The 13974-nt window shown below is 39.8% G+C and overlaps 1 protein-coding gene across 1 annotated transcript in view; it reads right to left on the bottom strand.

Moving 5' to 3' along the window:
- The window catches only part of THSD4 (thrombospondin type 1 domain containing 4), a 614837-nt gene extending 601079 nt beyond the window's left edge, over positions 1-13758 (bottom strand). The window contains exon 1 of the mRNA XM_052646870.1: positions 13633-13758. Within this exon, the coding sequence (XP_052502830.1) occupies positions 13633-13758 (126 nt within the window). The remainder of the gene's footprint in view (positions 1-13632) is intronic.
- Positions 13759-13974: the final 216 nt, after the last annotated feature.

Below are 13974 nucleotides of genomic sequence, written 5' to 3'. Positions count from 1 at the left end.
GGGGCAACAGAGGATGAGATGGCTGGATCGCATTACCAACTTGATGGACAAGAGTTTGAGTGAACTCCAGGAGTTGGTGATGGACAGGGAGGCCTGGCGTGCTGCCATTCATGGGGTCGCAAAGAGTTGGACACGACTGAGTGACTGAACTGAACTGAATGACTAACGACGTTGAGCATCTTTTCCTGAGCTTATTTGCCAGCCAGGTACCTTCCTTAATGAAGCATCATTTCACACCCCTTGCTTACTCTTGTATCAGGTTGTTTTTCTTTATTATCGGGTTTTGAGTGCTCCTTATATATACTGAACACAAGTACTGTATCAATATATGCTTTGTAAATATTTTCTCTCAGTCTGTGGCTTGTCTTTCCCTTCTTAAAAGAGTAGAAGTTAGTAGTTTCAAAAAATTTAACCAATCAACTCTTTCTTTTATGGGTCATGACTTTGATGATGCATCTAAAAAATAACATCTCTAGCTAGTTCTAGTAACAAATATTTTCTCCTTTGTTTCCTTCTAGAAGTTTTAAAGACTTAGGTTTTACATTTAGATTTATGATCCATTTTGAGTTAATTTTTGCATATTGAACAAGGTATGGATTGACTATTCACTCTTTTGCATGTGGATACCCAATTGTCCCAGGATTATTTATTGAAATATTACCCTTTTTCCATTGAATTACCTTTGCATTTTTTCCCAAAAATCAGTTGACCATATATTTGTGGATTTATTTCTATACTGTATTCTGTTACACTGTTTATCTACCTTGATGCCAAAAAACATGGGCTTCCCCTGTGACTCAGATGGTAAAGAATCCACCTGCAGTGTGTGGGAGACCTGAGTTCAATCCTTGGGTTGGGAAGATCCCCTGGAGAAGGGAATGGCTACTCACTCCAGCATTCTTGCCTGGAGAATTCCATGGACAGAGGAGCCTGGCAGGCTACAGTCCATGGGGTTGCCAGGGGTCAGACACCACTAAGCGACTTTCACTTCACTTCCTGACTGTAGCTTTATAATAATGCGAATATTAGACAGTGTAGCTCCTGGGATTTTGTTCTTTTTCTTGAAATTTGTTTTGGCTATTCAAGGTCCTCTGCATTTCAAAAAGGGTTCTTAAATATATCTGTTAATTTTTGTAAAAAGTCTTCTGGGAATTTTATTGAAATTGTGTTAAATCTATAGATCAAGTTTGGCAGATGATCATCTTAATAATATTGAGTTCCCTACTCATAAAAATAGTATATTTCTCCATTTAACTGTAATTTCTCTCAACAATGTTTTATAGGTATAAATGTATAGATCTTTCACATCTTTTGTCAGATTTTGTAAATGATTTCTTTTTTTAACTTAATTTTCTATTATTCATTGGCAGTTATAGAAATACAATTAATTCTTTCCATATTGATCTTATATCAATAATTTAGCTAAACTCACTTATGGTCTTTCTTATATATTATCAGATTTTCTACAGACAATTCTGCTGTCTGAAAATAAAGACAAGTTTACTTCTTTCCAATCTGTATACGTCTTGTTTCTTTCCATTGCCTGAATGCATTGGTTAGAGCCTCCAATCCCGTGCACAACAGAATCAGTGAGGGCGCTTCCCTGGTGGTTCAGTAGTAGAGAATGCCCCGCCAAAGCAGGAGACTAATCCTGGAAGATCCCACACGCTGTGAAGCAACCAAGCCTCTGTGCCACAACTAGCGAGCCTATGTATGCTCTAGAGCCGAGGAACCGAACCACTGAGCCCTTACGCCACAACTCCTGAAGCACGCACGCCCCAGCGCCCGTGCTCCGCAGCTAGAGACGCCAGTGCAGTGAGAAGCCCGCGCACCACAACCCGAGTGGTCCCTGCTGGCTACAGCTAGAGAAAAGCTTGCACAGCAACGAACACCCAGCGCAGCCCCAAAGAAATAAATATATAAACATAAAAAAAAGAAGTGGTGACGGAAAATATCATTGTCTTTTCTTGATCTTAGAAGGAAAACATTCAGTCCTTCGCCGTTAAGAATGGTTGTTGTTGCTGTTAAGTCGCTAAGTCGTGTCCGACTCTTTGCGACCCCATGGACGGCAGCATTCCAGGCTTCCTTGTCCCTCACCATCTCCTGGAATTTGACCAAGTTCATGTCCACTGAACTGGTGATGCCATCCACTCTCATCCTCTGTCATTAGCTATAGGTTTTAAGGAAATGTCCTTTATCAGGTTAAATCAAGTTTCCTTTTATTTCTACTTTGCTGAGAGTTTTTATCAGGAATGGAGATCAGATTTTGTCAAAAATTCTCTGCATTTAAGGAGGTAGCCATATGACTTATCTTTTTTAGTTTGTATACCAGTTCGTTTCTAAATGTTGAACCAAACTTGAATGCTTGGAATAAAGCCCAGTTATTGATGATGCATATCATTTCTTATAATGTCGGATTTAATTTGCTAAAATTTTAATTAGAGCTTTTGTATCTATGTTCATTATGAACAACCATCTATAATTTTCTTATCTCTTAACATCTTTATTTGTCTTTGGTTTGTAATGCTGGTCTCATAGAATGAGTTGGGAAGTTCTCTTCCTCTTCAATTTTCTAGAAGAGTTTGTGTAAAATTAGTACTATTTTCTTCCTTAAATGCTTATAAGAATTCATCAGAAAAGCCATCAGGAGTTTTTTTTTTGCAGGAAGGTTTTTAACTACAAATTCTATTTCTCCAATAAATATAGAATATTCAGTTTATCTATTTCTTTTTAAGTGAGCTTTGGTAGTTTGTATCTTTCAGATGATTTGTCTTTTTCATCTAAGTTGTTGAATTTATAAAAATAAAGAATTCATAATATTCTCTTATCCTTATTAATATCTACAGAATCTGTGGTGATGTTACCACTCTGTCTCCTGATAATGATCATTTATATCTTCAATTTTTTCTCTAATGATTCTGGTTCAAGATTTATTCATTTCATTGATCGTTCAAAGAACCAACTTTTGGAATAAATGGTTTCCTTTATGGTTTTTCTGTTTCTACTTTAGAGGCTTCTGCTTTGATCTTTATTATTTCCTTTCTTCTTACTTTGAGTTTAATCACTGTTCTCTTTCTAGTTGTTTATGGTGGAAAGCTGAGGTTACTGATTTGAGACCTTTTTTGTCTTTATAGTTGATTAGTTATACAAATTTCCCCCTGTGTGCTATTTTAGCAGCATCTCACAATTCCTAATATTTTGTGTTTTTAATTTCATTCAGGTCAAAATAATTTTTAATTTCTCTTTCATCTCTTCTTTGAGATGGATTATTTAGAAATGTTTTATTCCATTCCAAATATTTAGGAATTCTCCAGATATCTTTTATATTGATTGCTAAATCAATTCCACGGTGATTAGAGAATAAACTGTGATTTGAATCATGTCTATTGAGACTTGCTTTATGGCCCCAAATATGATTTATATTAGTAAGTGTTCTTCATGCATCTTAAAAGAATATATATCTGGTTTTGTTTGGGGGAATGTTCTACAAATGTCCATTGGGTCCAGTTGACTGATAGTCATAGTCAAATTTTCTCCATTCTTACTGATTTTTCTGTTTAAGTACTCTATCAGGGTTTGGAAAGGGGGTGGCTCAGTTGGTAAAAACTCTGCATGCAATCAATGCAGGAGACCCAGATTCATCCCCAGGTTGGGAATATCCCAAGGAGGAGAAAATGGCAATTCACTCCAGCATTCTTGCTGGGAAATCCCATGGCAGGCTCCAGTCCACGGGGTTACAAGAGTAGGACATGACTTCGCGATTAAACTACCACCATTAAAACCTCAGGCAGTAATTGTGGATTTTTCTGTTTCTCCTTGCAGTTATTCAGATTTACTTCAGTAATTTGAAGCTCTATTATTAGGTACATAAATGTTTCGGATTGTTATGTCCTCTGATGAACCGACCCCTTTAACATCATGAAATGACTTTTTTATATCTGGTAATAGTCTTTGCTCTAAAATCTACTTTATCTGATATTGATAGAGTCTCTCTAGCTTCCTTTTGACTAATGTTAACATGGTATGTCTTCTTCCATCCTTCTAATTTTAACCTAATCTGTGTCTTTATGGTTAAGTGTGTTTCTTGTAGACAGCATACAGTTGAGTGTCTTGTTTTTTATCCAACCTGCTCAGACTCTGCCTTTTAGTTGAGGTGTTTTTGTGATTATTAATATAACTATATTTAAGTCTATCAACTTGCTATTCGTTTTCTAGTTATCCCATCTCTTTTTCTTCTATTTCTGTCTTTTTTTGAATTGTTGGAGTATTTTTATGACTCTATTTTATTTCCTAAAACAATTCTGTGAGTTAAGTCTTTGATTTGTTACTCTGTTATTTTAAGGTTTATAATTTACATCTTTAACTTATCATAGTCCACTTTCAAGTTATATATAATTTTATACATATTATAAGAACCTTATAATATTATACTTCCATTTATCCTCCTCTGGCATTTACAATATTGTTCCTATACATTTTACTTACACAAACATTATTACCTCTACAACACATTATATTATTTTCATTTAAAGAGTCAATCTTTGAAAGATACTTAAGTGTTTTTCAAAATTGTATATATTTACCCGTGTAGTTATTATTTCTGGTTCATTTCATGTATAGATCTATATTTTTTTGTATCATTTTCCTTCTGCTTAAAGAATTTCCATTAACAATTTTGGTGTTACAAGTGTGACTCAGCACTTATGTATGAACATGTCTTTACTTTCATTTTTGAAAGATGTTTTTTCTGGATATAGAATTCCAGGTTGACAGTTTTATTCTTTCAGTATTTTAAAGATATTGCTTCACATGCATGAGTGACAGCAGACAAGGAATATGTTGTCATCTTTTTCTTTGTTTCTGTGGATGTAATGTGTTTTTTTTCCCCCCTAAGGGATTCAAATTTTTGTTTCCTTGTATCACTGAATTTTAAGCAATTTGATCATGGTGTAAAGGTGCCATTTTCTTCATGTTTCTAGTGTTTGGAGTTCATTGGTGTTCTTAGATTCATAGTTTTAATCAAAATCAGAGTATTTCCTAACATTAAAAAAAATACTTTTCTGTCACCCCTCACTTCTTCTCCTTTTGGTACTCCAACTGCACACACATAAATTCACCTGAAGTCGTTACAGGGTTCACTGAATGCTCACCATCTTTTTAAAAATTCTTTTTAGAAAGTTTATATTCCTGTAACTTCAAGTTCTCTCTTATTGTCCACATCTAGTCTTCCATTAATCCCATCCAGTGTATTTTTCATTTTCATCTCCAGAAGTTTGACATTTTTTTTAATACTTCCCAAACCTCTACTTAACTTTTTGAATATATGGGATACAGTTTTAATAACTTTTATTACCCTTGTTTTCAAATTCTGGTATCTGTGTCAGTTCAGAGTTGGTTTCAATTGATTGTTCTCCTCATTATGGAGAATAATGCTAATGTGTTTCTACTTCTGTGCATGTCTAGTAATCTTTGACTAAATGTCAGACATCTTGAATGTTACCTCGTTGGGTACTGGATATTTTCATATTCCCATATTCTTGAAAATTGTAGTAGGATAGATAAGCTATTTAGAAACAGTTTGAACCATTCAGTACTGCTTTTATGATCTGTTTGTGATGTCCAGAGCAATGCGTGTGTGTGTGTGTTCAGTCACGTCTGACTTGTGACCCCATGGACTGTAGCTCACCAGGCTCCTCTGTCTATGGAATTTTCCAGGCAAGGACACTGGAGCGGGTTGCCATTTCCTACTCCAGGGAAATGGATCTTCCCGACCCAGGGATTGAGCCCATGTCTCCTGTATTGCAACTCACAGGATCTTCAATTTTCATTGCAACATGCAGGATCTTTAGTTGTGGCATGAGAACTCTTAGTTGTGGCATGCAGGATCTAGTTCTTGGACCAGAGATTGAATCTGGGCCACCCGCACTGGGAGAGTAGGGTCTTAGCCACTGAATCACCAGGGAAGTCCCACTTAATTAATGATTTTGATTGCGCACTGGGGAAACAATGGAAACAGTGAGCAACTTTATGTTTTGGGGCTCTAAAATCACTGCAGATGGTGATTGCAGCCATGAAATTAAAAGATGCTTTCTCCTTGGAAGAAAAGCTATGACCAACCTAGATAGCATATTAAAAAGTAGAGACATTACTTTGCCAACAAAGGTCTGTCTAATCAAAGCTATGGTTTTTCCAGTAGTCATGTATGTATGTGAGGGTTGGACTATAAAGAAAGCTGAGTGCCAAAAAATTGATGCTGTTGAACCGTGGTGTTGGAGTAGACTCTTGAGAGTCCCTTGGACTACAAGGAAATCAAACCAGTCAATCCTGAATATTCACTGGAAGGACTGATGTTGAAACTGAAACTCCAATACTTTGGCCACCAGATGTGAAGAACTGACTCAATGGAACAGACCCTGATGCTGGGAAAGATTGAAGGTGGGAGGAGAAGGGGGTGACAGAGGATGAGATGGTTGGATGGCATTACCAACTCGATGCACATGAGTTTGAGCAAGCTCCAGGAGTTGGTGATAGACAGGGCAGCCTGGCATGCACAGTCCATGGGATCACAGGGTCAGACACAACTGAGTAACTGAACTGACTGACTGAGCATATTTCATATGCTTATTGGCCATTAGAATATCCTCTTACACAAAGCATCTGTTCAAGTCTTCTGCCCATTTAAAAATTTAACTGCTTAACATTTTCTTAATAATCAGTAGAGTTTCTTTATGTAATCTGAGTATGAATCTTTGGTCAAATATGTAATTGTGAATACCTTCACCCTGTCTTTGGCTTATCCTTTCACTCTTCAGGGTGTATGATAATAAATGAAACTACTCAATTTTCATGGAGTTCAATTTTTTTATGATTAGTTCTTTTGGTGTGTTGTTTAAGAAACCCTTGCTTATCCCATGTCATCAGGATATTTTCATATATTTTCTTCAAAAAACCTTATTGTTTTCTCCTTTGTGGAGTACAGGAGAAATAATATGAGAAATTTTTTGTCCTTCTATAGGCTTTCTGTTCAATATCCAATTGTAGGACATTGTCAAGAGGCAATCTGAAGTCAGTTGTTTTAGTTGTTGTTTAATTGCTAAGTCATGTCTGACTTTTTGGGCTACCATGGACTATATAGCCTACCAGGCTCCTTTGTCCATGAGATTTCCCAGACAAGAATACTGGAGTAGGTTGCCATTTCCTTTTTCAGGAGATCTGCCCAACCTAGGGATCAAACCTGCATCTCCTGCATTGGCAGGTGGATTCTTTATTACTGAACCACCAGGGAAGCCTGTACACAGTAATAGTAGGCTCTAAACCCTTTACAAGGGCCCCTAGCTATTCATATTGTGACTTACAAACCAGTTAGCAAAACAAATATTTTACTTTACTCTTATTTCATTTTATAGTATGTCTGGGGTTTTTTTCTGTTTGTTTTAAAGTTTCTATAAATAACAGATTGAAGAGCACTTCTCTTTGGCTGGTGGCCCTAGGAATGAGTTTTTATTTTCTTCCTCATTGTTTTTCATTGTTTTCTAAATTTTCTATAATAAACATGCATGTTCTGTGCTTAGTCGCTTATTGTATCTGACTCTTTGTGACCCCATGGACTGTAGCCCACCAGGCTCCTGCGTCCATGGGGATTCTCCAGGTGAAAATACTGGAGTGGGTCGCCATGCCCTCCTCCAGGGGATCTTCCCAACCTAGGGATCAATCCCAGGGTCTCACATCGCAGGTGGATTTTTTACCATCGGAGCCACCACGGAAACCCATGAGTACTGGAGTGGGTAGCCTATCCCTTCTCCAGGGGATCTTCCTGACCTAGGAATTGAATCGGGGTCTCCTGGCTTGCAGGTGGATTCTTTACCAGCTGAGCTACCAGGGAAGCCCAATATACATGCATACTTTTAATTAAAAAGTAAACTTAAAAAAAAAAGTTTAGCAGTGGTGATTCAAGTATATTAATGTTTCTCCATTCGTAGGAATAAAATTACATGTTTCATGATTTTTTCCTAAATAGATTATGTTGACCATACATTTTATGACTTATAAAGCAACCTGCTCAGTGAACGTCTGTCAGACAGACAGAACACTTTCACTAACTTAAAAGCTTTCTACAATCTACATATTCTCTTGTACTAATAACGTATGGTTTTTATTAGAGTCTGGGACAAGTTTTTTCCACTCTTGGTCTTACCTTATCTACAAACGAAGCCACAGAGAGTTTCTAAAATGAAATCACTTGCCAAGTGTCATTAAATAACTACCAAGAACAGAGGAGGAACAGTCCTTTCTGATGCCATCCATCAGGAGCAAGAGGAAGACATCTGGATAAAAATATCTTGAAAGAGCTACTTATACTCTGCACTCGAGCCCTCTTTTCCTGCACCATTATGGGACAGTTTTTACAGAGATGTATCCAGTCACCCGAGTAGCATTTAGAAATGCATAGTTTATTTGACAGCGTTTACAAATTATGTCTTTTCCTCAGAATAACTTACAGTGTAGAAATGCTTCCATATGCTAAAGTTGGACATGCTATAGTAATGAGAACGAAAAAGAGATGTCTTTTGGAGAGTGGTTTTCATATGCATACTGAACTACAGTGCGCACAAATTCGTAATGCTGTCCCTTAAGAATTTACCATAAATGGTTTTCTAATTCTTGCTGCTGCTCTCTTCTACAGATTGAGAGTGGATCTTGCCACAAAGCAGTCAGCAGGAATTCAATCATGATTTATCCAAGCAACAAAAACAATTTGATAGCAATCATAATTCTTATGTTTTCATGTAAAAATATACTTTTTTCCTTCAAATCCTTTGTGTTTCTTAAGGTCCCAGGAGGAGACAATTTCCAACTTCGAAATACATATAAAGTAATTACAGTTAACTCTTCTGTATCTTGACTTTAGAGCAGTGGCTGGCAAACGATGGGTTACGGGCCAAATCCAGTGTTTTGCAAATAAAGTTTTATTGGAACCCAGCCATATACATTTATTGACAAGTTGTTTATTACTGAATTTGTGCTACAAAAGCAGAGCTGACTAGTTGTGACAGAGATTTTGTAGCCCAGAAAGTCTAGAGCAATCACACCTGACCATTTATAGGAAAACATTTCCGGCCCCTAATAGGTATCTCCGTATTTCTCATGTTGCAGAAATAAATGGATGCTACTACTGCCAGCACTGTTGCTGCTCCAGGGCTCTGGGGATACAGTCAGGCAGGCAGGATGACAGCCGCGGCTTCACAGCACTCCAGCAAAACATCAAGAAGAAATTTGCGACCCAAAAAAGCGCTGAATCTTCCTTCTCTGAAGTGAATGACAGTGACAATGATCCTGGCAACTAAAACGCACATAATCATATTTGAAAACTGTCCTAAAATGTGTACTGTCTGAGTAAAGGAGTCTGTAAGTGATTTCGAAAAAAATTTTCCTAATCTAACTTTCTACTACAAAGTTCTTAATATTTTGACAAGGAGAAAGAGTACACTAAAATGTGAAACCTTTTACTCAATTTTTAAATTTGACATTCTAAAGTGATTCATAAATCATTTTTCAAATTTCTCAGAATAAATACCCTATTTAAGAACTGTGGAGACTTACCAAGCATATTATGGTACAACTTGATAAAAAGAATAAATTTAAAAAAAAAAGGAAGAAACAAAGCAAAATGGAGGCAGTACCTTTTTGTGAAACTTTTGTTCCGGCTACATATATATCATTCAGGCTAACTTGAAAAATTAATAGACACAGCAAAGTAAACTGACCATTTATAAACTATTTTAAGGTATGATGGCCTATTTGAATAACAGCAAAAGAAAAAAAGAACACTGGTGAAAAAAAAAAGAACACTGGTAGATTAATTCAACTGTTAAGATTAATAACCCTGATAGCTCTAAACACTAATAAATAATAGAACATAATAATGGAAACAGACGATTGTCTGATCCAGCTGCAATAAAAACGATGCTATAGACTGGGTGGTTTATGGAAAACACAAATTTATTTTTCACAGTTCTGAAGGCTGGGGTGTTCAAGATGAAAGGGCCTGTGGATCTGATGTCTGGGAAGAACAAATTTCCTTGTTCATTGACAGTAATCGTCTCCCTGTATCCTCACATAGCAGAGTAAGCAAGAGATTCCTCTACGACCCTTTTAATAAGGGCCATTTATCCTCTCATGACCTAATCACCTTGCAAAGGTCCCACCTCCAAAGAGCCCCACACTGGGGATTTAGTTTCAACATATGAATCTGGGGGGACACATGTAGTCTATAATATTCTATCCCTGGGCCCCCTAATTCACACATCTCTTATAGGCAAAATACATTCATTCCATCCCAATAACCTAGAAAGCATTTACTGGTTCCAGCATCATTATTAAAGTCTAGGTTCTAAGTCTCACCTAAATATCATCTAAATCAGACATAGGTGAAACTCAAGGTATGATTCATGGGACGGGAAGGGCTTCCCTTCAGCCTGAAGGGAAGTGTGCCTGATACTGTCCATGCGCAAGGTATGAGCAAACTGCTCTCCAGCTATGAACATGTGAAATCAAACATTATGTGCTTCCAAAATATGATGGTAAGACAGGCAGAGTACAGACAATCCCATTCCAAAGGGGAAGAAGAGGAAAAGTCTGCAGCCCACCCAGGAAAGGTTCATAAAGGCTTAAGAATAATTCTCTTTGGCTCTGTGCTCTGCTCTCCAGGCCCACTGGGCCCACGGCCCTGCCTGAACAGGTTGGGGCCCCAAAGCTCCAGGCTGCCCTGCCCTCACTGTGGTTCTCCAGGGTTGGCATCCTGGGACCTTGGCTTAAGCCTTGTCCTTTGAAATCCGGGTGGAGGTAGTCATGCCCCCCAAGGCTCTGCTGGGCACAGCCCAACCTCGCTGGGTCATCACTGGAGCAGCTCCTGGGGCAGCCTAGGAACTCAGCCTGAGTGTGGAGAGTGGAAACCACAAAGGGAGATGGTGCCAAGATGAGCCAGGTCCGGAAGGCACCACCGCCCCTTTTACAGTCTCCCATTGTCTTGGACAATAGCCTCTGGCTTCTGTCAAGATGGCTGACTAATGGCCTTATCAGTCTCCCAACCACACCCTCAGCGTTTGTTCTTTCCTGGACAGGCTTTCTCATTCTTTTCAATAAGGATTGGCTGCAGAATTTCCAAATCTTTAACTTCTGCGCTCTGCTTCCTTTCCAGTTAACAATTCCATCTTTAAATCAGTTCTCCCTCCTCACATTTTACTATGAGCAGTCAAGAGAAACCAGGCCACTCCTTCAACACTTTGCTTAGAAATGGCTTTGGTTAAATATCTGATGTCATCCCTTACAAGTCCTACCTGCCACAAAACACTACAGCCGGAATAAGCCAAGTTCTTTGCCACTTTATAACAAGCACAGCCTTTCCAGTTTCCAATAGCTTGTTCCTCATTACCATCTAAGAACCCATTGGAATGGCCTTTAACGTCCATATTTCTACCAACATTTTAGTTGAGGTTACTTAGGTATTCTCTAGGCAGATTGAGAGTTTCTCTACAGCCCCCCTCTTTCATTGCTGAGCTCTTAGCAGAGTCACTATTAAAAAGCCCATTTATGTCATTGCAGGTTTTTTCTAGCCTGCACCTCAAACCTCCTCAGTCTCTACCAAGTATCCAGTTCCAAAGCCCCTCCCACATTGTATATATTTGTTATAGCAGCATCACCACTTCTCAGTGCCAATTTCTGTCTCAGTCAATTTGTGCTGCTGAAACAGAGGATCATAGTTCGAGTGGTGCATAAACAACAGAAACTGATTTCCCACAGTTCTGAAGGCTGGAGGTCTGAGGTCAGGGTGCCAGCACAGTCCCAACCTTGGGGTAAGACTTCTCATTGTATCCTCACAGGACGGGGCAGCAACCTCTCCCCTACTGCTAACAAGGGCACTAACCCCATTCGTGAGGACCCCACTCCATCACCTAATCACCTCCCAAAGGCCCCACCTCCAAATACCATCACATAGGTTAGGTTTTAACACACCAATCTTGGGCTAGCATGGGGGTAGGGGGTTGGGGTGGAATATAAACATTCAAGCTCTAATAGCTGTCCTTTCTGACTCTTGAAATCATGAATGGGAATGACACAGTAAAGTATTTGTCATTGTTTTTAGTCACTAAGCCATGTCCAGTTCTTTGCGATACCATGGACTGTAGCCTGCCAGGCTCCTCTGCCTATGGGATTTTCCAGGCAAAAATACCAGAGAGGGTTGCCATTTCCTTCTCCAGGGGATCTTCCCAACCCAGGGATCGAACCCACGTTTCCTGTATTGGCAGGTGGATTCTTAACCACTGAGCTACCTGTTTAAAAGGGGTGTAAATTGCCAGGCATCTACCAAAATAATGCTTAGATTTTGGCCAGTTTTTCCACTCACTCATTCAGTCATTCAGTCATTCAATAGGTGTTTTATTGAGCACCTACAACATGCCAGGCTGTATTCCAGGAGGTAGAAATAGGGTAATGAACAAGATAGGTAAGATCCCACTTTCATGGAGCTGACCCCTAATGAAGGACACCACACAATACAGGTTCATATCTGGCCCAGAAAGAAAGTCAGAACACAATCCACAGACCTAAAAGAAACAAGACTCATCAGACAAGAACATCAAGAACTTGTCCCAAGAAGGTGCATAGCTAGGCAAACCCATACATACACTCGTTTCTTGGCTCCCTTCTCTCCTGGACTTCCCTTATGAAAGCCCCTCTAGGAAAGGTTCCAACCAATTCAGTCACACTTAGATACAAATGGCTGGCCTATTAGTCCTCTCCGAAGTGTCTGCACTTCATCACCTTTAGACACCAGGAGTTCTTAGGCAGGAGAAAGGCATTTGAGGGCCTCTCCCAAGGTCATATCATGCACCTATTTTCAAGGAAATACTAATCATGCCACCGCTCCGCTGCAGGACAGCACTGGGCTTGTTTAGGCACCAGCGTATGGTTCATCAACTACGGAACACTCAGAACCTGAAGGGAAGCGTGCCTGATACTGTCCACATGTCCCTCCAGGTGCTCTGCCCACCTTTCTCCACCCAGCCCTGTTGCCCAGACGGCTGGCCTTTGAGCACTGCATCGATGGGTCTCTTTGTTTTCTGTACTTTGATTGGGCTCAGGTTGAGGGACTCACCAGCAAGAGATGGAGGGGAGGAAAAAAGAGAGGGCCTGGTCTTTATTTCCCTGTTCTCTCCCTCCCTGCCCGGCTATTGGCTGGTGTCCTTCTACGGAAAATCATGGATGGCTCCCACCACAGCACTAACCATCCATACCCATTGCACTGAAGGTGCCCCCAGAGGAGGTCAAAGCTCCGTGCCGGTGCTCCTCCACTCCTAGTGGGGAGAGTCTGCCCACTGACCTCTCCTTAGCTGACCCACTCTATCAGACATGGGCTGCAAGGCCAGCACTGCTTTCAGATCAGAGACTGACCCTGGGCACTGGCTTCATTTTTAAGGTCAAGGACTTAGGAGTGGTGAACGTCCTATAAATGGTGCTTCCTCTGAGAATCATCAGTGACTCACCTCCAAACAGAATAAAACTCAAGGCATTGATGACTAGTATGACCCCAGGACCTTGGCAGAAAAGGAAAGCCACAGAAAGGCCATGGCTTACCTTTCTGTGTTCCGTGGAGGGCTGCGGGCAGACGAGCTGGAGTCCAAGCAGCAGGAGGGAACCCAGGACACTGAAAAGGAAAAATAGCAACAGGCAGAGCTGTGAGCGTGTTCTAGGCAGCAGCATATAGTGGAAAAGTATATTTCTGTTTCATCTTTGGAAGGAAGTGAAAGTCGCTCAGTTGTGTCCGACTCTTTGCGACCCCATGGACTATACAGTCCATGGAATTCTCCAGGCCAGAATACTGGAGTGGGTAGCTTTTCCCTTCTCCAGGGGATCTTCCCAAACCAGGGATCAAACCCAGGTCTCCGGCATTGTAGGCAGATTCTTTACCAGCTGAGC

The sequence above is a fragment of the Budorcas taxicolor genome, chromosome 10 (genome assembly GCF_023091745.1).
Source record: "Budorcas taxicolor isolate Tak-1 chromosome 10, Takin1.1, whole genome shotgun sequence".
Classification (NCBI taxonomy): Eukaryota; Metazoa; Chordata; class Mammalia; order Artiodactyla; family Bovidae; genus Budorcas; species Budorcas taxicolor.
Note: the sequence above shows the minus strand (reverse complement) of the source record. Positions and strands in the feature narration are given on the sequence as shown.